A 24,118-nucleotide genomic window follows, 5' to 3' on the forward strand; every position below is an offset into this window, starting at 1 on the left:
TTTATGAATGAAATATTTACTATACAGTGAGATATTTAAATTTGGATGCATTCCCTGTTAAAACTTTGCAAAAAAAGTTCAACCATTTAGTGTTAGAAATATTCTTAAGGCCTTATGACTGTATAAATTACAGGTTTTTTAATTCAGTTTTTAGGAAAACTCAGGGTGTAGCATTGTTTATAAAACATTTTTATTTATTTTTAAGTATAATCCCAAATATATAGGAAGAGTACAGAAAGCCATTCAACTGTGTCTATCTCCTTGTTATTTAGATCTTCTCGCAAAGTAGTTGTCAAGATTCATTATTTTTTATGTACAGGAAAGCATATATACATGTACAGATGTGCATAGGTGTGTGTGTACACATGCTTGTGTATGGTTTTGTGCATGTACGTGTGTGTGAAATATGCCTAGCATAAGATTTAGTGTTCTAATACTTTTTAAGTATATAGTCAGTGGCATTAAATCACTCACATTATTGTGCATTTGTTACCACCATCCACTTTGAGAAAATTTTTGGATCCCAAACTGAAATTTTGGACCCATTAAAACAGTAATTACCATTTCTCTTTGCTCCCATCCTGTAGCTTCTGACAAGCTTCATTGTACTTTGTCTCTACAAGTTTACCTCATAAAAATAGAATTAGGCAATATTTACCTTCTTGTGTTGTCCTGTTACTTAGCATGTCGTCTTCAAGGTTCATCCATGGTGTGGCATGTATCAAACCTTCCTTCTTTTCTAATGTAAGGCTGCATAACATGTCATTGTATATAGTCACCACATTTTGTCTATCCCTTTGCCCTTTGATGGGCATTTGGGTTGTTTCAATCTTTTAGAGCGATTGTGAATAATACTGCTATGAAATTGGTGTTCAAATATGTTTTGGTCTTTTTTTAGTCTTTTTGTGTGTATATCCAGAAGTGGATTGTTGGATCACATGATAATTCTACATTTCATTTTTTTAGGAGCCCCTGCACTGTTTTCTCTACAGGTTGTGCCATTTTGCATACCCACAGCAATATACATGTTTCCTTCTCCTAATCCTCCTCAACTTTGTTTGCTGTTTGTTTTTAATAGAGCCATCCTAATGAGAGTTGTACCATGCATTTTAAATGCATCTTGTGAACCTTTCAGTCTAATTATGAATCAGACTTAATATAAGTTTTTTCAGTATTCCCAGTTGACAACCATATAGTTTTATTTCTGATCTCTTGCTAGAGTACAGTGTTTTATTTTAATTTTTTTCTGACTTTTGAGTGAGCATGGAAAAGTATGCACTTTACTTTGATAGTTTACTTGATAGTTGTTGCCAGTAGTATTTAAGATTACCCATTTCCGCATATCCTTGGCATCAAGCATGTTTATGCAGCTTTTGCTTTTTCTAACTGATATATGAAGGGTGACACCTCGTTGCAGTTTGACTTGCATTTTGTTATGAGTGAGGTTAAATTTGTTTTCACTTTTGAGAGCCAGTTATTTTTAAAATACCTGCTTCATATGTTTTGACTTTTTCTTTTGAATTACTAGCACCATTTTCTTACAGATTTATACTAATAGAAGTACGAAGTGTTAAATGGTCAATAGAATAATTGTGATGCCTGCCCTCATCAAGTTTGTGGTCTGCTGGAGGAAAAACACAGTAAACATACAAGTGTATAATTTGCTTTGGTTACCAGTGCTATGAAAGAAAGTTTAGTATTTTATGAAAGATAACAATTGGGATCTGGTAGCCAGTAAACAGCTCCTAATGGATCATAATTTGGCAATAAGGCAAATACTGGAAGTGAAAACACTTCAGGCAGATAGAGGGCATGGACCACGTGCTGAAAGGAGGGGTAGATCTGGAAGAAATGAAAAAGAAATACTAAGAGGTGACGACTCCTTTGCCCCCCCCCATCATATACTAAATCTTTAAAGACAGGCATCAATAATATTAAAAAATACAAGTTTACTCAATTATTGTATGAGGGGTTTAAAAATGAATCTTTTTACTTTCCTACAGATAGTCACCTTGAAAAGAATATGAATCAATGAATCTGATTAGCAAATGTCTTTAGGGTAAAAATTGATTCTTTGGGAGCCTCTATCTAGTTTTGAATTTTCCATTCAAGTATTTTTTTAATTTAAGGATGAAACCCTATACATCATCTTGTATTATTTCATATTTCCCCAAATGTGTGATTACAAATTCAACTCGTTTTCTCATGTGAAATTAATTTGTGAGCCTTTGAAGCTTGCTAAGTGATGCATTGTTTGCTACTAAGTTGTCTGTAACAATTTCCCCATTAGGGAGAAAAGCTCTTTGAGTGTATCCTTCTGTGTGTGACCAAATTTCAAATGTCTGATGATCCCACATACGGGGAGAAGTGACACTCACACTGAATGATTTACAGCCTCTTGTGCTTTGCACTAAATTCTTGAGTGTAAATTCTGCATCTTAGGCAAAATGAGCAGCGACAGATCTGCTCAGCTTAATTTTGTCAGCTATTTCCTTAGGCTTTTAGGTACTAAATTCCCTAGCATTGAAATAGAAATCATAGGACTACATTGATGTCTTTTACTAGATAGTTACAGATCAACTCGCTCTTGTAGAAAGTGAAAATGAATATTGTAAATTTCGAAAATTAGTGCCTATTTTCTAAATTTCTGAGCTGGCTAGATGTATGTCTCATTGTGTCCCTCGTTTTCCATTACTTCTTTTGCTTCTAAATCTCTTGTTTATTAGGAAATATCATGAAGTGTTCATGTAAAATAGTTTGCCAGAAATTAGTGGAAACAAAGCTATAGACCCTGTGGGACAGGCACTTACGTTTTAGTTGTGTTTTCCTCTGGCTTTCTCAGAAGTAGTTCAGTTGATGCTGTTGTTGAACACTCAGTGTGTGGAAATACTTGGAAGTGTTTCTATTTCTTCTAAGTAAATTTTTCTGTAGATAGAGTGGTTTCTCTTTTTTTTTTTTTTTTTTTTTTTTGCAGTACTGGGGATGGAACCCAGGGATATTCAACCTTCGAGCTATATCCCTCAGCCCTATTTTTTATTCTTTATTTTGAAACAGGGTCTCACTAAGTTTGGAAGACCTCAGGAAGAGCTGAGGCTGGTCACGAACCTGCAATCCTCCTCTCTCAGCCTCCAGATACTGGGATTATAAGCATGTGTCACCACACACAGCGGTTTCTCATTATTTAAAAATAATTAGTCTTTAATACAATTACAGTCTGTCTTAATTTTATTTTTACCTTATTGTTAACAATAGTGATTTTAAGTATGACACTTTTTGTAGGCTTACATAGATTTTCTGTTATTGTTTATAAATATTTTAAGATTATCTCCTGATATTTTGTTCCTCATATGCTATAAGAGTATTAATTTTTTGTAGCTATTACTAAATGGTAATGAGCATTGCTATGTGTCTTAATAATTATGTCAGTACCTTTCCTCACTTTTTGGGTACCATTTGTTATTTTTCTGTTCATCATATTTTTAACTGTTTTATCACATATGTTCTGGAATACAGGGAAAATCATGTTTTTTTATTGTTTTGTTGAACAGTCACATGGCAAGTGTTTTTGTTTAATTCAGTAAATTTTTTTTCTTTTTTTTTGGTGGTACTGGGGTTCCTGGAAACCCTTCTACCTCTGGGCTACACTCCCAGACCAGACCTATTTTATACTTTTTATTTGGAAACAGGGTCTCTTAAACCAGGGTGACTGGCTTTGAACCTGCGCGATCCTCCTGTCTCTGCCTCCCAAGCACGGAGATTACAAGCGTGTGCCACCATGCCTGGCAGTCTCTTTATTTTTGAAACAAGATCTCACTGAGTTGTGAAGGGCCTTGCTAATTAGCTGAGGCTGTCTGTGAACCATGATCCTCTGGTCTTTGCCCCTCCTGAGTTCTGGGATTACAAGGGTGGGCCACCATATCCGGCCGAATTTTATGGTTTATAATTTTTTTTTATTTTAACCATTTTTATAGATGGTTCAGAGTGTCCCACTGTAGTGAAAACAAGACACTTGAATGACATGGGTGTGCTTACTGGCCACATTATTCCTGTTAGGTGTCATAGTATTTAGGCTGTTGTTCCATATTTAAAATTTATGTTGTCTAGTTTCTTCCATTGGGTGTTTTACTCTGTCGGATTAGAAGGATCAGGCCTAGAAAAACTAAAAGCAGTGTTGTTTGTACCCTGCTATATGAAATCATTTGTGCCTATTGTGGCTCACTTTGCAAATTTTCATAGAAGTCCATTGGGAAATGTTATTTTATTTTATCATTTTATTTTATTTTGTGATGCGGGGGATTGAACCCAGTGGCATTCTGGCTCCAAGCTACATTCCCTTAGCCTTATTTTTTATTTCTCATTTTTTTGAAACAGGTTCTCACTGAGTTGGAAAGGGCCTCACTAAGTAGCTGAGGCTGTCCATAGAAAGACTTCCTGTTTTGCCTATTTTGTCCTTTTTTTTTTAGCATCCTTAAACTTAGTTTTTATATAGGCCCTTTTTCCTAAGTTTCATTTTCTATTGCAGTTAGTTCTTTTTGAAGTACCCACTATCATTAGCTAACCCAGGCCAAACCTTTTTTTCTCACTAGTCCACTGTCTAATACTACTGCTCCACTAGACACCTATACCTTGTCCCTGCTTTCTTGGAGCTTATGTTCTCATGGTGAGTAGGAGTGAGGAGGTAGGGGGAGAGGACACATGTGAATGAACAGTTATTTTGATTTGTCATCTGGCTGTGATGTGTTAGTATGGGGAAAGATGGAGAGTGTTGATTTATCTTGGGTACTGAAAGTTTTTCTAATAAGTTATATTTGAGACATGAAGGTAACTAGAACCAGCCAGGTTGGGAAAGATAAAAAAAGGATGGGAGATGTCTTCATAAGTGGGAAACTTCATAACCATGGTGTAAAGATAAGGACTGTTGAAGTAGGACATTGTGGGGAAGAGGAAGGAACAAGAATGAATTATTCATCATAGAGTTAGGAAAAGTAGATGCTATAGATAATGTGCAATTATTTACTCAGTGGACTGTTCCTTGGAGGCCATTCATGCCTATGAGATAGGAGTTATATAGCAACTGATACAGATGAAAATAATTCCTTCTTTTGGCTGATTTTTTTTTTTCATTTACTTTTTTCAGCTTTCTTAATTAGTCTTCAAGATCAGCCAAGAATTTGATTTTTGACCAATTTAGTAAATGATGAAGTTGAGATTTCATTTGAGGTCAGAGATTAAATCCCAAACTATGCTGGCATCTTGGTTGTCAAGTCCTTGGTTGTCAAGTCATAAGGCATGAGGAGCAAGTCAGGGCCATGGCTTGGAGAACATGGCCAAATCAAGCAGTCATCAGAAAGATCATTGTAAGCCAGTGGTCACTGGGCATAAGGAAGAGGAAGATTTTGTATAGCCTGGGATGTAAATGTGATCTTAAATAGTTTGGAAATTTCCAGCTTCTTTTTTTTTTAATTCTTGATTTCTGCCTTTAAAAATCTGATGTTTGTTGAGGACATTTAGGTTTCTTTAAATACTATACTGAGTTGTCATATTCCTCATGTGAATTATTATTATTATTATTATTATTAATTTTTATTGGTTGCATTGTACTCATACATCTTTTTTTTTTTTTTGCGGGTCTGGGGATGGAACCCAGGAGTGTTCGACCTCCAAGCTACACCCCCGGACCTATTTTTTATTTATTTTGAGACGGTCTCACTAAGTAGCTGAGGCTGTCTGCAAACCCTGATCTTACGGTCTCAGCCTCCTGAATGCTGGGATTACAAGTGTGCGCCACCACACCTGGCTTTATAGTCATAAATCTTAATGGAGTACAAGATGGTGGAGGCATACATGCACACATAACCCAATTAGCCCTTACCCAATTCCCTCCTCATTCCCTTCCTCTCTTTCCTTCTTATGATTCCTAAGTATTTTATTATTTTTATGGGATATCCTGAGGGGAAGTGTTTTCTGGATTTTTCAGTGGATTTATGGTTGGTATACAGAAGAAAAACTTCTGGTTTTTTTATGATTGATTTTGTATCTAGACACCATGCTCAATTTGCTGATCAATTCTACAAGCCTTTTGGTTGAGTTTGTTGGATCTTAAGTTTGAGTTCTTTCTCTGTTTGTACTCCTTTGATTTTTGTTTTTTTCTTATTGCTTTGGCTAGAGTCTCAAGTGCTATAGGAAAAGAAGTAGTGATAATGGAAAATCGTGTCTTATTCCTGTTTTTAGGGGAAAATCTTGCAGCTTTTCCCCATTTAATATGAGGTTGACAGTGGGCCAATTGTAGATAGCCTTTATGATGTTGAGGTATGTTCCTTCTGTTCTGATTCTCTGCAGTGCTTTTAGCATAAATGGATGTTGGATTTTGTCAAATGTTTTCAGCGTCTATTGAAATGATGATGTCATTTTTGCCTTTGGTTCTGTTTATGTGGTGGATTACACGGATTTATTTTTGTACGTTGAATCAGCCTTACATCTCTGAGATGAACCCTACTTGGTCATGGTGTATGATTTTCTTGATTTGGTTTTGAATGTATGTTGCTATTATTTTGTTTAGCAATTTTCATCCAAGTTCATTAGTGATATAGGCCTGTAGTTTTCTTCCTTGAGCTGTCTTTATTTGATTTTGGTATTTAATGTGATGTTAGCTTCATAGCATGTATTTGGGAGGGTCCCGTGTCTTAAATAGATTGAGGAGTATTGGGAGTAGCTCTTCTATAAAGGTTTTATAAAATTCACTTGGGAAACCATCTGGTCCTGGGCTTTTCTTTGATGGTAGGCTCTTTGTTGCTGTTTCAGTCTCTTTGATTGCTATTGGATATCTTCTTTACTAAGTTTAGGAAAGTTGTATTTATCTAGAAAGTTTACAGTTTCTTCCAGATTTTGCATTTTGTTGGAGTATAGTTTTTCATTGGGTGCTCTCCATGACAACATAAATTTAATTCACTTCTTTGTACTTTATGCAAGGAATTTTTACTATAATTAATTTGTTTATTTTTAGAAATTTGTGTCCATTGTCTACTCTGTCGCTGTGTATGTGATCCTTCATATGTTTGAGTAAATTATATATTGTGTTAATGCTAGGGCTTTTAATAAAACATGCATGCATGTATGTGTTTTTTTAGGGGAAATATTTGTTTGTTTTGCCTTTGGTCTGCCTTAATTATATTAAGCTTAGTAGTTCAGCGTCAGTTTTATACATAATAAGTGAGGAATATATTTATTAAAACTTCCTTGCTTCAAGCTGCGCATGATGGTGTACGTTTGTAATCCCAGCATTTGGGAGGCTGAGACCGGAGGATTGCGGTTTTTGGACAGCCTCATTTACTTAGGCCCTCTGCAACTTAGTGAGACCCTGTTTCAAAATAAAGAATAAAATATAGGGCAAGGGTTGTAGCTCGGAAGTCGAATGACCCGGGTTCCATCCACAGACCCACAAAAAAATAAACAAAAACCCCACAAAACTTCCTTGCTTCTTCCTGAAAATTTACACTATTGTCCAAACCATCTTATTGCAAAATGATAAACTATGATACTTAAAAATACTTGCATAAATTCTTAACTTTCTACTTTCTTAGATATTTTTCAGTTTTAATAGTTTGATTATTTTCCTTGTCAGAGAAAGGTATTGTCTTATAACAATTCAATTTTATTAGGACTATGGATGTTATAATGGTATTAGGGCAAAGGAATACACTGTGGACAAATAATGATGGTGTTAGAGTTTGTCATTCAGTAATGAAAAATAAAACTATGTAGTCTACATTGTGACCAAATCTGGAGCAAAGTACTTTCTTATTTTTTAATCACTGTGCTGGATTAATTAATCATTATCACAGGACTAAATAAATACTGATTTTTTTTAAAAAATATAGGTGCATTGAAAAAAATATCATTCTTAAAATAGCCCTTCAGTAAATGTTCATCAAGCATTTATTCCAAGTAAAGCACTTTGCTTACATAACACGAAGAGCCTTTGTGGCTGTGTGGGAGATTTTGTCCTTGTGGAAAGGGACTGCCAAAGTGATTCACGTGACTTGTTCAGGAGAGGAATGGTCAGCTCTGACACTGTGCTGGGGGTATTTGATCTCTGAAGCTCTGACGTAGAGAGATTCATTTGCTAGTTTAAAAAAGGTGTTTTTTTTTAAAATACCATACATGTTGGCTATATTAAAGGGATGTTCTTAAATGTTTATGCCATTTTAGTTTTTTATTTAAACTTCTCTTATATTTGTTAATGTAATCTTTTATTATTGTCTCCCTAGGTTATTACAGAATGGTCAGTTTGAAATTGTGACAGGTGGCTGGGTTATGCCTGATGAAGCGACTTCACATTATTTTGCCTTAATTGACCAACTAGTTGAAGGGCATCAGTGGCTGGAAAAACATCTAGGTACGTATTGGTGTTTTTCTCTTTCATTTGGGCTACTTTGAGTATTTAAATTTAGAGAATATGAGGTGAGGCTCTTTTTTCATTGGTGCATTGTAGTCATACATCTTAATGGGGGTACAAGATGGTGGAGTCATACATGCACACATCACCCAATTAGCCTTACTCAATTTCCACCCCATTCACTCCCCATCCCTCCATCTTATTTTTGGTTTAGTGATTGGCATTGAAATGTTTGTTAATGTACATCAGGTACATTAGAGATTCCCTCTTCCCCCCTCCCATCCTCTGTTAGGTCCCCTTTTTTCCTCATATATAGTATCTCTTTCTTTGTCTTGAGTTCCTTCTGTGGCCCATTTTCTCCTTAGTTTCTGCATATTAGAGAGAACATCTGATTTCTCTCTTTTTGTAACTAATTTCACTTAGCATAATGTTCTTTAGTTCCATCCATTTCCCTGTAAATTATGTAATTTTGTTCTTCTTTTTGGCTGAGTAAAATTCCATTGTGTACATATCCCATAGTTCTGTAATCCTTTTCATCTGTTGATAAACATTTTGGCTGGTTCCATATTTTAGCAATTGTGAATTGTGCGGCTCTGAACATAGATATGCATGCATTAGTTTGATATATATATATATATTTTTTTTTGGTGGTACTGGGGTTCCTGGAAGCCCTTCTACCTCTGGGCTACTCTCCCAGACCTATTTTTATATATTTTTTTCATTTAGAAACAGGGTCTCCTAAGCCAGCGCGCGCGGCTGGCTTCGAACCTGCGCGATCCTCCTGTCTCTGCCTCCCAAGCGCGGGGATTACAAGCGTGCGCCACCACGCCCGGCAATATTTTTGTTTTCATTCTTTTGGGTAGATACCCAGAAGTGGTATTGCTGGATCATATGGTAGGTTCGTTTCCATTCTTCTGAGAATCCTCCATACTATATATATTTTTTTCAAATAATCAGTTTTCTCCAGTACTGATAATGTTGAATAACTTATCCTTCATTAATTTATATTTCTTAGATCATAAATTAATTCTGTAAATCAGTTATATAAATATACAATAATTACATTTTGGGTCATCTACTTTGTTTAATCTATTATTTTGTCTGTTAATTTCATTTTTAGGATTTTTTGTTTTATTATATAGGATTTGATCAGAGAGACAAAAACCTATTATTAGCTTAAACTAAAACTAAAAGAAAGTAATTATGTCAGTTATGACAGTGTAGAGTCCAGAGATACGGTAGCATCCAGTAGGACTGGATTCAGGGGACTCAGATTCTACTGTCTGGTGTTGTCTGTGGACACTGTACTTCAGTCTTCTACCTGGCTTTTTTGAGATCGGGGTAAAATGGCCCTAGGTACCCGAGCCTAGCAACTAGGAGAAGGGATTTATCTTAACATTTTTGTCTTATTGGTCAAACATGGATCAGTGCTTATTTCTGAGCTATTTATTGTCTCCAGAAGTGAAGGAGATGGGATCTTTGAGTTTTACTAATTTTATACTGAAGTTCTTTGGGGCTGGGGGAGTTACAAGGTCAGCTACATCTGAACTGTGTCCATGTGAGTGGACCCATAAAATAGGTCCAGTATGGGAGAACTCCACCACAAGAAGTAGAGAGGCTGTTAAAGTACTCAGATCAGATGTTCACTGCAACTCATACCATAAAACTCATCCATTTACCACTTAAAATGTACACTTGGCCAGGCATGGTGACAAACACCTGTGATCTTAGTACTCAGGAGGCTAAAGCAGGAAGATCACAGGTTCAAGGCCGGTCTCACCAATTTAGTGAGACCCTGTTTCAAAAACAATAAATGTTCTCGGGGTTCAGTTCTACCACACAAAAAAACCATATAGTTCAGTGATTTATAGAATATTCATATAGTTACACAGTTATCACTTTGACCTTATATTTAGAACTTTCACAACATCTGCCTAAAGGAACCTTATATTTATTAGTGGCCATCTTTTGGGCTCTTCTCTTCCCTGTCCCAGGCTACCACTAAGCTACTTTTTGAATGAGGTTCTCTCTCAATATCTGTGGAGATTTGTTGTAGAAAGTGCCACAGATACTAAATTGCAAGTCCCTTAAATAGTATAATGGTATAGTATTTGCATATAACATTTGCATGAACTTTTCTTCATCCAATATATTTTTTAAAATATATTGGAGCTGGGGATTGGGATCCAGGGGTTACTCCCTATTACTGAGCTCCACCCGCAGTCCTGTTTTATTTTATTTTATTTTATTTTTTGAAATAGGGTCTTGCTGTGTTACCATATGCTGGCCTCAAGCCATTGGTCCTCTTGTTCCAGTTAATTGGATTATAAGTGTGCACAATTACTGCCAGCTTCATATACTTCAAATCATTTCTAAATTACTTTTGATACAATGCAGTACAGATTCTATGCATTGGGGGTGGGTTCTGGGGATGGAACCCAGGGGCATTTGACCTTCGAGTTACACCTCATGCCCTATTTTTTATTCTTTATTTTTGAAACAGGGCCTCACTAAGTAAATGAGGCTGTCCGTAAATGGCGCGGTCCTCCAGTCTCGGCCTCCTGAATGCTGTGATTACAAGCATGTGCCACCACTCTCGGCTCTATGCAGTTTTTAGATAACAATCTAAAAAGGACTACCTGTACGTTTTAAGTACAGATGCAGTTATTTTCCCAAACATTTTTCATCTATGGAGGGTTGATTACAGATTTATAGCCCATGGAAATGGAGGGCCAATACTATATGGATTTGACTATTCTGAACATTTCACAATATAAGACTGTGCCTGGTTTCTTTCATTGGGCATCTTCTATTCAAGGTTCACACATATGGTAGCATGTATCATTAATTCCTCTATATGGCTCAATAACTGTTGTATGAATATATCACATATATTTATCCATTCTTTAGTTGGTGAATACTTTGGTGGTTTCTCTTTTTGAGTTATTTTTAACTAATACCGCTGTACACATTTTTGTAAAAGTTATTGTATAATATATTTTTACTTTTAAAGATACATATAGAAGTAGATTTGTTAGGTTTTATGGTAACTATATGTTACCACTTTGAGAAATTGTCAAATTCTTTTCAGATATCTGCATCATTTTACTTTCCCAGCAATAATGTCTGAGGATTCTACTTTCTTCATATCTTTAAAACGTTATTTTCTGTCTTTTTTTATTGTAGCCATCCTAATGTGTATTATATGCTGTCTTGCTGTAATTCTGATTTGTGTTTCTCTAAAGACTATTAATGTGAAGTCTTCATGTTTATATTGGCTATTTACATATCTTCTTTGGAAAAGTATTCAAAATCTTTGCCAGGCGTGGTGGTGCACGCTTGTAATCCCCGCGCTTGCGAGGCAGAGGCAGGATCGCGCAGGTTCGAAGCCAGCCTTGCTAGCTTACGAGAACCTGTTTCCAAATAAAAATATAAAAAAATAGGTGTCTGGGAGTGTAACTCGGAGGTAGAAGGGTTTCCAGGAACCCCAGTACCACCAAAAAAACCCCCCCAAAAAAAAGAAAAAATATATGTCTATTTTTTATTAGGAATATTTGTCTTTCTAGTGTTGGTTTATAGGAATTCTTTTATATATTTTACAAAAAAGGTATTATGTCTTTTTCTCCTATGGGTTGTCTTTTCATTCTTGTAGGTATCTTATGATGTACAAAATTTAAATTTTTGTTTCAGATAGGGTCTTGTTATGTTATTCAGTCTAATTTGAAATCTTAGGCTTGGGCAATTTTCCAACTAGTATTTCTGGACTCATGTTTATCTGTATGACTTTATGTGTATCCTGGACTCATAAGTCTACCCATGGACTGTTATGTCCAAGCCACTACTACACTGTTTTGATTATTGTAACTTTGTAGTAAGTTTTGAGACTGGGAAGTATGAGGTCTTCAACTTTTTAAAAAAAGCTATTTTTGGCTAATCTGGGGTGTGTGTGTGTGTGTGTGTGTGTGTATGTGTGTGTGTGTGTGTGTGTCTGCCTCTGCATGTCCATTTTTCTTACCCCCCAATATGGATTTTAGAATCAGTTTATCAATTTCTGCTAAACCACCACTGAAATTTTGGTAACAATTATGTTGAATAGGTTAATTGGGGAGATGGTCACCATCTTAATATCAGATATTTTGGTATATGAACAATGTATTTCCATTTATGTAGAGTTTTAATAGCTTGTGGTTTAAAAAGTCTTAACCTTTTTGTTTAGTTTTGCCCTAGGTATTTTATTCCTATGTTGTCATTATAAATGGAATTATTTAAAAGTTTTACTTAGAAATATTCATTGCTAGTATATAGAAAGATGGTTGATTTTTGTGTAATGATCTTATATTCTGCTATCAGCATAAAATTTTTAAGATTGATCCTTGTTGTTGTGTATGCCAGTAATTAATTCCTTTTGACGACTGGTAGTATTTCATATTTTATTCAGTTACCTGTTGAATATTTGGGTTGTTTCTTTTTTAGCTGTTACATCCCATGCTCCAATAAACATCTGTGCTCAAGGCCTTCTGTGGGTATGTGTATCATTCTCCTGGATAACATGAGGAGTAGAGTTTGAGTTGTAGGATAGATATTTAACTTTATGGGAAGTCTTAAGTTTTTCTATTTTATATCCCACCAATGAACTAGAATCCTGGTTGATCTATATTCTTGCCAACATTAAATTTTATTGGTATTTTTTGTTGTAATCATTCTAGTGGGCATATAGTGAGATTTTATTTTTTTAACTTTTATTTCTTTGGTAGTAAATGATGCTGAGTACTCTTTCTAGTACTTATTATCTAAAGTTACTCTCTGAAGTTTCTAAGTTTTTTACTCTTGGGTTTTTTTTGTGTGTGTGTTGTAGATATTCTTTGTATATTCTCAATGTGAACTCTTTGTTATATGTATGTTTTATGAATATTTTCTCCCAGTTTGTGGTTATTCATTCATTTTTAGTGGTGTCTTTTTCCTTTCTCCTAAACATTTAGTACAAGCTTTTGATTTGTATGCATATAAATTTAAATGTAGAAATCTCTTAACTAGCAGGTTTGCTTTATCTTTTTAATATTTTATATAATTTATTACTTGTCATATAATATCTTGAAAAATGAAGTCTCATTTTTTTTTTTTTTTTTTTTTTTTGGTGGTGGTACTGGGGGTGGAACCCAGAGGCTTTCTACCTCCGGGCTATACTCCCAGACCTTTTTTTATATTTATTTGGAAACAGGGTCTCACTAAGTTGCTGAAAGCCTCACTAAGTAGCTGAGGCTGGCTTCGAACCTGCGCGATCCTCCTGTCTCAGCCTCCCAAGTGTGGGGATTACAAGCGTGCGCCACCACGCTCGGCTTAGTCTCATATTTTTAAAGCAGCTAGGTTTTAGACCATATATTTGTTTTCATTTTTGAAATATGCTAATGGTGATACTTGATTTTCCTTTTTTAAATTTTGAAAGGAAACCTTTTAACTATACTAAGCATATTATCTCTTATTTTATGTAGATATTTATGATATGGAGAAAATTCTTTTTAGCATTTTTCAGTTAGCAATACATATTGACTTACTGGATTTCTTTCAGACATCTGTAAACATTATATGATTTTCTAATTTGTTGTATGAATATGGTAGCAGTTTGCTCAATTAAAAAGTCATTAACTTCCTGGGATAAATCCCTTTTGGTTTTGGTGCTGTTGAGTTCAATCTGTTTAATGTTTTTTGTTCATGATTTTTATGTGTGTTTTCATAAGTGAAATTAGTTTTTTTTAATATGATACATTTATATGAATTATTTATTGGTTTGTGATACTTATTGGAAGCATTGTATCCTTTGTTACATTTCCTGAAGTTTTATGGACATTTGAAAGAATTTACTGCTAAAATTCTATGCTCACACAGCCTTTTGTTGGAGGTAAATTCTTTTCTTTTCTTTTCTTTTCTTTTTTTCTTTTCTTTTCTTTTCTTTTTTATGGTGCTGGGGATTGAACCCAGGGGCATTCTAACTCTGAGCTACATCCCCAGCCTGAATTTTTTTTTTTCTTTATTTTGAAACAGAGTCTTACTAAGTAGTTGAGGCTGGCTGTGAACCTAGATCCTCTTGTTTTAGCTTCCCAAGTACTGGGATTACAAGCGTGTGACACCATGCCCAGCTGGAAGTAAATTTTTTGATAATGCTAAAAATTTCTTCACTACTATGAAACAGTCTGTTGACATCTAAAATATAAGTTATTTCTTCAGAAACAGCCTTTTACCAACATTTTATTTAGAGTATATAATAGTTGTATGTAGGAATCCTTATATACCTACTGTGTAGATATTAAACTAGTTTATAATTATTGATATTCTCAACATTTTGTATATATTTGTTTATATAATTCTGGATTTTTCTTGTATTGTATTTTTCCCTAAAAAAACTTCCCCAACCTCCTTTTAAAAAATATTTGCTTAATGTCAACGAATACTACCCTAGCAGGATACTCTTATTTCTCTGTCTCTTCCTAGCTCTTACCTCCTTTCATAAAGTGTTTTTAAAATGTAGGCAATTCTGTTTTATTACTCCTTAGGGATTCTTTTGTTCCATTGCAGCTAGGTTCTGGCTTCTGTGGCCAAGAGATTATGTTGTGGAAAAGATCATCAGTGCTGCCATGATTGCTTGGATGCTAAACTCGCTGGTATTGCTGTAGCTTTGTGTGTGTATGTGGCACTGAGGATTGAACCCAGAGGCATTCTATCTTCCAGCTACACCCTCCAGCCCGATTTTATTTCTTATTCAGAAACAGGGTGTCACTAGGTTGATGGGAATCATTTCTTTCTGAGGCTGTCCTTGAGTCAGTGATCCTCCTGTCTCAGCCTCCCAAGTACAGGGATTACATGCGTTGTGACATCATGTCCAGCACTGTAGCATTTGATGTTGATTTTTTATCCTGTTTGTAAGCTTATTCTATCGTTGTTACTTGAGACAACAGATGCCCCTTTTTTATTTTGTAACCTAATTTTGATAAAGTTACGTGAAAGTACTTGAGGACTTCCACATATCCTGTACATTGATTCCTCTGCATATTTTTTAGAACCATTTGAGAGTAAGAGGCGCCTTGTCTTCTTATCCTTATATATTTTATGGTGTATTGCTGAAAAAATGAGCACGCTTAAATACATAATTAGAATACAGTTATCAATTAGAAATGTTAGCAGTGATACACTAGGACGTCACTTACAGGCTATACTCAAATTTTGTCAATGACCTCAATAATATCTCCTACAAAAGCTGCTTTTTCCTAAGTCTAAGATTCCCCCCAGGGCTATATATTGCTTGTCATGTCTCGTACCTCTCTTTGAATATGGAAGAGCCTTTCTTTTGTTTTCTAGATCTTGATATTTTGGATGAGTACAGGCTAGTTCTGTAGAAAGTGTTTCAGGTGGAATAGGTATGTTCCCTCATAAGTAGATTTAGGTTGTTTGTCTTGCTAAAGCATCACTGGCTGCAGTGATGTTCTGTTGTCCTTAGCAGCGCATCTCATTGGGAATCGCTTGGTATCTCGCTGCCCCACGGATTGATCAGTTTAAAGTGTGTTTGCTGAGTTTCCTCATTGTACTGTTAATTTTCCCCCTTCTAATTAATAATTTGTGGGAGATATATTGAAAATAGATTAAGTGTCCTACTCCTTAGCAGACTTTCATCTTTTAGTTATAGCATCCATCAATGATTTTCTAATTCTAATAGATGGAAGAAATTTCCTTTTTATTTTCTATATATTTTTATCAGTGTGGGCTTGTGGATTGTTGTATTCATTCAGTACTGTCACTATTTATTTTGATACCCTATATATATATATATATTTATTTTTACTGCCCCATATTTTTATTTTTTTAATTATTATTATTATTATTATTATTATTTTTTGCGGTACTGTGGACAGAACCCAGGAGCATTGTACTTCTGAGCTAAAACCCCAGCCCAATTTTTTAGTCTTTTTATTTTTGAAACGGTCTCAGTGAGTTGTGAAGGGCCTTGTTAAGTAGCTGCAGTTGTCCAGGAACCATGATCCTCAGGTCTCAGCCTCCTGAATGCTGGGATTCAAATGTGTGTCACCATGCCCGGCTGGCTTTCTTTATACCCTAAATATGTTGTCCTACCTTTGGCCAGTGGAAGCCCCTTCAAACTGTCTCCTAAGTTATTTTAATACATTCCTGTGATTCTTTGAACATTTTCTTCTTTATGACCCAAGAATGTTTTTCATGCTCTTCTCCTTTTCTGGTCTTAGCTCTGGAAAAGCCATTTCTTTCAGATTATTTTTAATAAGAGATATTATTTAGAGGCCAATATCTGGGAGCTGAGTTATTGGTACTGAGTTATTGGTATGAGGTGTAACTTCATGCACGCCTTCGAGCGCACTAAGTTGGGAAATGTGTACAGATTTGTACACATTTATTTATTTTTCTTCTTTTTTTGTGGTACTGGGGGTGAAACCCAGGGGCTTTTCTACCTCCGGGCTATACTCCCAGGCCTATTTTATACTTTATTTGGAAACAGAGTCTTACTAAGTTGCTGAGAGCCTCACTAAGTAGCTGAGGCTGGCTTTGAACCTGTGTGACCCTCCTGTCTCAGCCTCTCAAATGCAGGGATTACAAGCATGCGCCACCACGCCTGGCTGTACAAACTTATTTAAAAAATATATTCTTATTCATATGCACATATACACATACATGTAATTTTATGTTGCTATATTAAACATGGTATGTTCTATTTCTATTCATTACCATAGAGTACATTCCATTCTCCCACATTATTATGTCTGTGGTTTGTGATTACTATTTTTGTGAAAAACCTGTCTTTTTCGCATTTGCTTAGTCTTAGAATATATGAAAGGTAATTTTAAAATTGTAAAATCATCTGGGCATGGTGGCACATGTTTGTAATCCCAGTGCTAGGGGGGTTGAGACAGGAGGATCTCAAGTTTGCTGCCATTGTCAGCTAGTTAGGCCCTCTGCAACTTAGTAATACCATGTTAAAAAATAAAGAATAATAATAAAAAAAGGGCTGGAGGTGTAGCTTGGAGGTAGAATGCCACTGGGTTTAGACCCTTGGGTGGGGCAGGGGGAGTTATAAAATCCATATCACCACAAAATTACTGAGTAGAGTTTAATATTTTTTCCAGTTTTTTTGGGGGGGGCAGGTCTGGGGATGGAACCCAGGGGCATTCGAACTCTGAGCTACACCCCCTGTCCTATTTTTTTATTCTTTATTTTGAAACAGGGTCTCAGTTGTAGAGGGCCTCACTAAGTAGCTGAGGCTGTCCTTGAACCGGGATCCTCTGGTCTTAGCCTCCTGAATGCTGGGATTACAAACGTGTGCCACCACACCCAGCTTCTTTCCAATTTTTTGAAGTAAATTATAAATGTTAAATTCAAAAATTTTATTATTCTTTTTGAATTCTGATCACAAACCCTTGGTCTTTTGTGGGTCCTTTTCCTTCTCAATTTCTTTTTTTCTTTTCTTTCTCTTATGTTAATCTTTAGTAGTGTTTCACAGAGTTCTTTACTCTTTGATGTGTGTGTGTGTGTGTGTGTGTGTGTGTGTGTGTTATTTTGGGTTATAGCTATTGAAATGCTTTTCTCTGCAATTAGAGTTAAGATCTTTGTTAACTCATTTTTTTAACTCTAGGGCCTATCATAATTGTGGGCATTTGGAGATGTTAAACAGGTGTTTGCATGGAAAAAAATGCACACAGTAACATTACTTATGTCAATTTATAGGTTGTAAGTAGAAGCCTCATTTGATTCCAGAATAACTCAAAGATCAGATTTGTGTAATGCTAGAGGAATAATCTTATCTCATTAACTGTAACCTGGGTATTTTTTTTTTTTTTTACTATTTTATCCTCTGTGAAATAGAGATATATCTTTAGTTGATAGTTCTGTAATTGGTATCAGCCAGGTGTGAAAAGTTTCGTTGACCTCTTTTTAGGTAGAGAGAAAGCACCTGAATCAAAATTTCTTAAGCTTTGTGAAATATGGTAAGTAGTTGTTCAGTCAGTTCTAACACTGTATTTCTAAAATGAATCTGGGCTATTTTAAACTGTAAAAGATAGGAGAAAAAGTCTTAATGTTGGGATTGGGAAGTACAAGTTGTAGTGATTGAAATTGAGTTCTTGGGTGACCCACCTTATCAGATGGCAGATCGGCAATGCCTGGGTCCTGTTTCTTTATCTCCAGTGAACTGCAGCCTTTATAAAGCTATGAGGTGGCAGAGTGCTGTCTTCCACTCCAGCTGATGCATTTCCTGAGTGTTTCTCTCCCTTGGTGGATATGCACTGGCAGAATCCTTCCTGTAGCATCCTTTTGGGAGTATCTGACAAAGGGTAATGCTGAATACATCTTTGATCTTATAACCCAGGAGGCCATAGACTTCTGATGGATTTGAATGTGTTGTGACTTCGTTTGATTTATCACTTTCAAAAAATAACACTTATTTTCTTTATCAACAGGAGTGAAACCTCGGTCCGGTTGGTCTATTGATCCTTTTGGACATTCACCAACAATGGCCTATCTTCTAAAACGTGCTGGATTTTCACATATGCTTATCCAGAGAGTTCATTATGCAGTTAAAAAATACTTTGCAACGTATAAAACATTGGAGTTTTTTTGGAGACAGAATTGGGGTATGTAGGGTTTGATGGAAGCAGAAGATCCCCTTTGATCTACGTGTTATTTTACAAGGGTTATGAACCTGTGTCATTGTGGGTTTTATTCAGTATCAGTTTTGAAATTCAGATTGGCTAAAACTGCTCACTCTTTTATTACCATTATTTTTTGTGTATTTGTGGAATATTCTTTTAAGCACTGACACTGATGTTTATTTAAAGATGATTGTAGAATTTTTTTATGCCTAAAGGAAGCAAATAAATATAAGGAGCTAATATTTTGTGACGTTTTATCACAAAGTTGAACATACCTTAGAAGCAATATCTAGTCCTTTGTTTCAGATTTAGCCAGAGTTCCTTCCTTTTGTTTCTCTTGTTATTGTATCTTGGAAGAATTGCCCTTGAAAATCTTAGTCGTGTCCTCTTGGAAGAGCTGCTCATTTTGTTTATATTTTTTGATTTCGTTCTGTGGGGGCATGCTAGTGTTACACAGATATGCTTATGCAGGTCCTTTTTCTGAGAGAAGAGACAGAATCTAGGCCTCTTGGGAAGCTTTTGCTTTTCCCAAACCCTGTTTAATTTGGAGCACCTTGTTTTTCTGTGTGTGTGTGTGTGTGTGTGTGTGTGTGTGTGTGTGTGTGTGTGTGTTTAAAATCCAGGGGCATCTTTCCTCTGAGCTGCACTCTCACCCCTACTTAAATTTTTATTTGGAAACAGGTTTCACTAAGTTTCAGGAAACCTTGCAAACTTGCTGAGGCTGGCTTTGAACCTTCAATCCTCTTGCTTTAGGCTCCCAAGTACTGAGATTATAGATGTGTACTGCCACACCCAGCATATTTATTTTTATTTATCGATCTGTATTTTGAGCCAAGCTTTACATCTATTCTTTAATTTAGCCTACATGAATATCCTCTAAGTTCTATTATTATCCCTTTTGCATGTGAAGAAATGGAGGCTTAGATATGTGCAACCATTGGTCAAAAGTGAGGCAGGTTTTGGGTAGCAGAGGGTTGAATCTGATTGTGAGCAGCTCCTGAAGCCCAAGATCCTAATACCCTGGCATTGACGTCTCAGGAAGGACGTTTTGTTGCCAAAACGATGTTGGGAAATTTCTGCATTATATCATGCTTGATTTTCTGTGTTATCTACACCCTTTAAGTGTTTCAGAAAAACTCATTTGTAAATCTAGAAAATAATTTTCTTACACGTACTGCTGCTTTTTTCCAATACAGAAAGCAATTAGTGATGTCATTTTTAAGTGGAAAATTAAACGTGTAAGGAGGGCAGGAACTTGTAGGGGGTTTGCATCCTTTGCACTTTGATCAAATGCAAAGAAGCATGTTAATGTGAAAAACAAAGGGTTGTTAGTTTGAAGAAGCCCTGTTTAAACAGTAGTCCACATTTAAATTGCCTACCAATACGAGTCATATTGAAATTATTGAGTACTATTATGCATTTAATACTCTGCAAGAAAGAAATAAAACAACTTTGCTTATAAGGAAATTACAATCTAATTTGACAAAATACAGATACAACCAAATGCAGCAGATAAAATTAAATGTGTAAGGGAACTGCTAAATACGAGGGTAGAAGGAAAGGTATTAGAGCTTTGAGTACATACATCTTGATCTGCAGGAGAAAGGAAGAGGAAGTCACCTTCAGTTCTGGGTACCTTAGCCTGTTTTCAGGTAGCAGGTGTTATCGGTGCACTTGTAAATGTGCTTCAGTGAAACAACTGGCAGCATAGAAATGGGGACTGGGTGGGGGCTGGCTGGGTGATGTGTATATCTATGTCTACACAAGTTTTTTTACCCCATTATGTTGTATAAATGCAATGCACTAATTAAAAAAGAAATAGACAACTTTCAGTGGTTTCAAAATTTACAAAAGAAGTAATTATTTTTACTAAATGATTAAAATAGGAATATTTTAGGACTTGTGATAAAAAGTTGGGCATGTTTATGTATGTGTGGTACTGGGATTTGAAACCAGGGCCTCCTGTGTATTATGTAGGCACTGTATCATCAGATTATATCCCCAACCCTTTTAAAACTTGTTTTGAGATAGAGTCTCCCTAATTTTTCCAGGCTGAGCTCAAACTTAAGATCCTTCTGCCTTAGCCTCCTGAGTGCCTGGGATTACAGAGATGTGTCATCATACCTGGCTTCTGGTTCTTAATAAAACACTTATTTTTATTTTTTAAGAATGTAAATAAGTCAGATCTGGTGGTACATACCTACGATCCCACTACTTGGGAGGCTGAGACAAGAGGATTACAGGTTTGAAAAAGCCAGCCTCAGCAATTTGGCAAGACTCAGCCAATTTGGTAAAATCCTATAAAAATAAAATAAAAAGGGCTGGGGGTGTAGCTTGGAGGTTGAATGCCCTTGGGTTCAATCCTCAGGCTCCCCACAAAAAAGTAAATATTACTTTTTTGACATTAATATGAAAGCAATATATACCCAGTGTTAGAAACCAGAAATGCATACATTAGTAAAGGTGGGTGAAGGCATTTAAAGCTCAGGATCATACTCACAAGGATAGCCACCTTTACCTCCTAGCTAAGTCCTCCAGTCTTTCTTCATGGTGGGCATTTGTCCTTTCGAAGGCAGTGGTCTTACACATGCTGACATTAGGGTTTTAACTAAAAGCAGTTCTTCATATGATCAGAACTTGTGTTACGTATCTTTATGTTTGTTTTTGTTTTTGAAGATTGCGTTTGCTTTTCCTGTGCTCCATTCTTGGTGAAAATTCTCCTCTTCTCACTTCTGGTGCACATTAGAAGAGATTCCAGGAATGCTGCGATGTTGCACTTTCTCCTCAGTGCCAGCGGTGAATAGGCATTGGTCTAGTGTTACCATGATCCACTCCCTCTCCACTGTCCACCCAGCTCCTGTCCTTACGCCCTTCCTCTCACATAGGCTCTGTAGCTGGTGTGATGGTCCCCTAGTGTGTCCTGTTGCCTGGATGCAATAGATGTAGCAGGCGCTGGCGGCCAAGGCGAGGTGTCATGATTTGGATGCATCAGTTGTAATGTTAACTTCTTAGTTTGTATCCTTCCAGGTCAGCAGATAATGGTTCATTATGGGGCTTTTCTTTCCCTCTATATTTAAGATAAAAAGGTAAATAGAGGCTGAGATGTGTTTCTTCCTTCAGATGAATGGGATATATTTGCTGTTGGGGTATATTTACTAGTAAAGGGGCTGTTGGTTTAGGGTAGTCCCTGAATTATGCATATATGAAGTAGTGGCATTTTGAACAGTTCTGAGGAAAACAAATTTTCTAAATGCAAGTATGTCTATTGGCTCTTTATTTTAGATCTGGGATCTGTCACAGATATTTTTTGCCACATGATGCCCTTCTTCAGCTATGACATTCCTCACACTTGTGGACCTGATCCTAAAATATGCTGCCAGTTTGATTTTGCACGACTTCCTGGAAGCAGCTATACTTGTCCCTGGGGAATCATGGCAGAAGAAATATCTCTTAGAAATGTCCGGAGAAGGTATGAAAAATCTGAATTTCATAAGGCAACGTCATGAATAAAGTAGCTACTCATATGTGAGTTGCTGAAGGGTTGAATAAATGGCTGCAGTAGCCAACATTTTCCATGTTCAAGGTATTCATTCAAACAAAAGCTAAAGCAACTTAAAAATGCCAGAGTCTTGACCATACCTTTTATGTTATATTTTAATGGAAATTGAACAATAGTAGATCAGTATACAATGGCTAACGTATAATATGCTATTATTACCACTCTTTTTGCCCTCCTTATAAAAGCTTTCTACTGTGTTTGATTGATTTCATATACTTTTGTTGGTAATAAAACTTCTGGTCCCCATTGTACAAATTGATAAGAAAAGCAACTCAACTGCAAAAACACATTTATTGAAATGGAGCATATAAAGAATGTAATTATCTTCCCTTAATAACAATTTCAATAATAGTGAATGTAGCCCAGCTCTGATGAATACACACCTATGTGCCTTTCTGATGTTTGTGACTTTGGGAAAACTTTAATTAGGAATATTTACACTTAAATTCATTTAAGTAAAAATTAAAGGAATGAACAATTTCTTTAGAAAAAATTTGTGCTAATGAAGGAAGAATCTCATTAACCAAGTTACCTATAGTTTCTAATTTTGGTCCTTTTAAGGTTTGATTTCTTCATTTAACAATTAGAGGTGTATAATACATTAAAATTAAGCATTGTGTTATAATATGAAAACAAACTCTGCTAGGAAAATAATAGGGCCTTTTAAATTAAAATCTTCACACTGTCAAATCTATGTATTAAAAAAGTTACTTAAAAATGTGCATAAGGAAGAAAACAAGATTAGGTCATTTTACCTTGACTGAGTCTTTGTGGTCAAAAAGGAAATATTCCAGAATGAGTTCCTCACTGTGGCCGATGTGAAGGTATTTTAGCACAGGGAGCCTTCATGAAACCATGAAGACCTTTATTAAACTTGACTTCACAGTTATTTTGAAGAACATTCTGAGACTAGGGCTTGACCTCATTTAATTTTCTTGCTTTCTAGAGCAGTGATGAGAACAAGAAACTCTTAAGAAAGTGTGCTTTCTAGGATTAAGCTAGTCAGGTGTAAGAGAATAGTGGGTATATTATGTCCCAGAAGGTATTGTGAAAAGGAAGGGCTGGGGTTGGAGAGGCCTTCAGCTGTTTGCTTAAGCAAACAGCTCTTTATCTTTATAGGTATTTATACTACTTTTCTCAGCTCAGGTGGTGGTGGTGGGGTTGCTTTCAGGTTAGCTGGATATTTCAGTTAGGGTATTCCCATGTACCAGTGGGTATTGTGAACCCCTTTTTCTTTTGAGGGTTCTGCTGAAAGGATCTGGGTAAAGTGCATAACTGGGAGGGGGAGCTACTTTGTGTAGTCTTTTGCTATGTCATCTAGTCTTCAAAGATTGCTCTCAGAAGCATACCTTGGTCCAGCTGGTTCCAGTGATTCTGAAACTGGTTTCCAGGTATGGGAGGCAGAGGGATTTTTTTTTTTTTTTTTAGCTTTTTATGTCTTAAAATCATTCTCCTGACTACTTGACATCCAGGTACCTTCTTTTTGACTTGGTAATGAATGGA

At 35.9% G+C, this 24,118-nt stretch overlaps 1 protein-coding gene across 1 annotated transcript in view; it reads left to right on the forward strand.

Moving 5' to 3' along the window:
• MAN2A1 (mannosidase alpha class 2A member 1) overlaps positions 1 to 24,118 on the forward strand; it is a gene marked incomplete at both ends in the record, with an annotated part of 172,795 nt that overhangs the window by 51,922 nt on the left and 96,755 nt on the right. Inside the window, 3 exons of the mRNA XM_080697892.1 lie at positions 8,268 to 8,395; positions 18,865 to 19,038; positions 22,339 to 22,525. Of these exons, the coding sequence (XP_080554018.1) occupies positions 8,268 to 8,395; positions 18,865 to 19,038; positions 22,339 to 22,525 (489 nt within the window). The remainder of the gene's footprint in view (positions 1 to 8,267; positions 8,396 to 18,864; positions 19,039 to 22,338; positions 22,526 to 24,118) is intronic.

Source organism: Muscardinus avellanarius (assembly GCF_963383645.1).
Source record: "Muscardinus avellanarius genome assembly, chromosome: 1".
NCBI lineage: Eukaryota > Metazoa > Chordata > Mammalia > Rodentia > Gliridae > Muscardinus > Muscardinus avellanarius.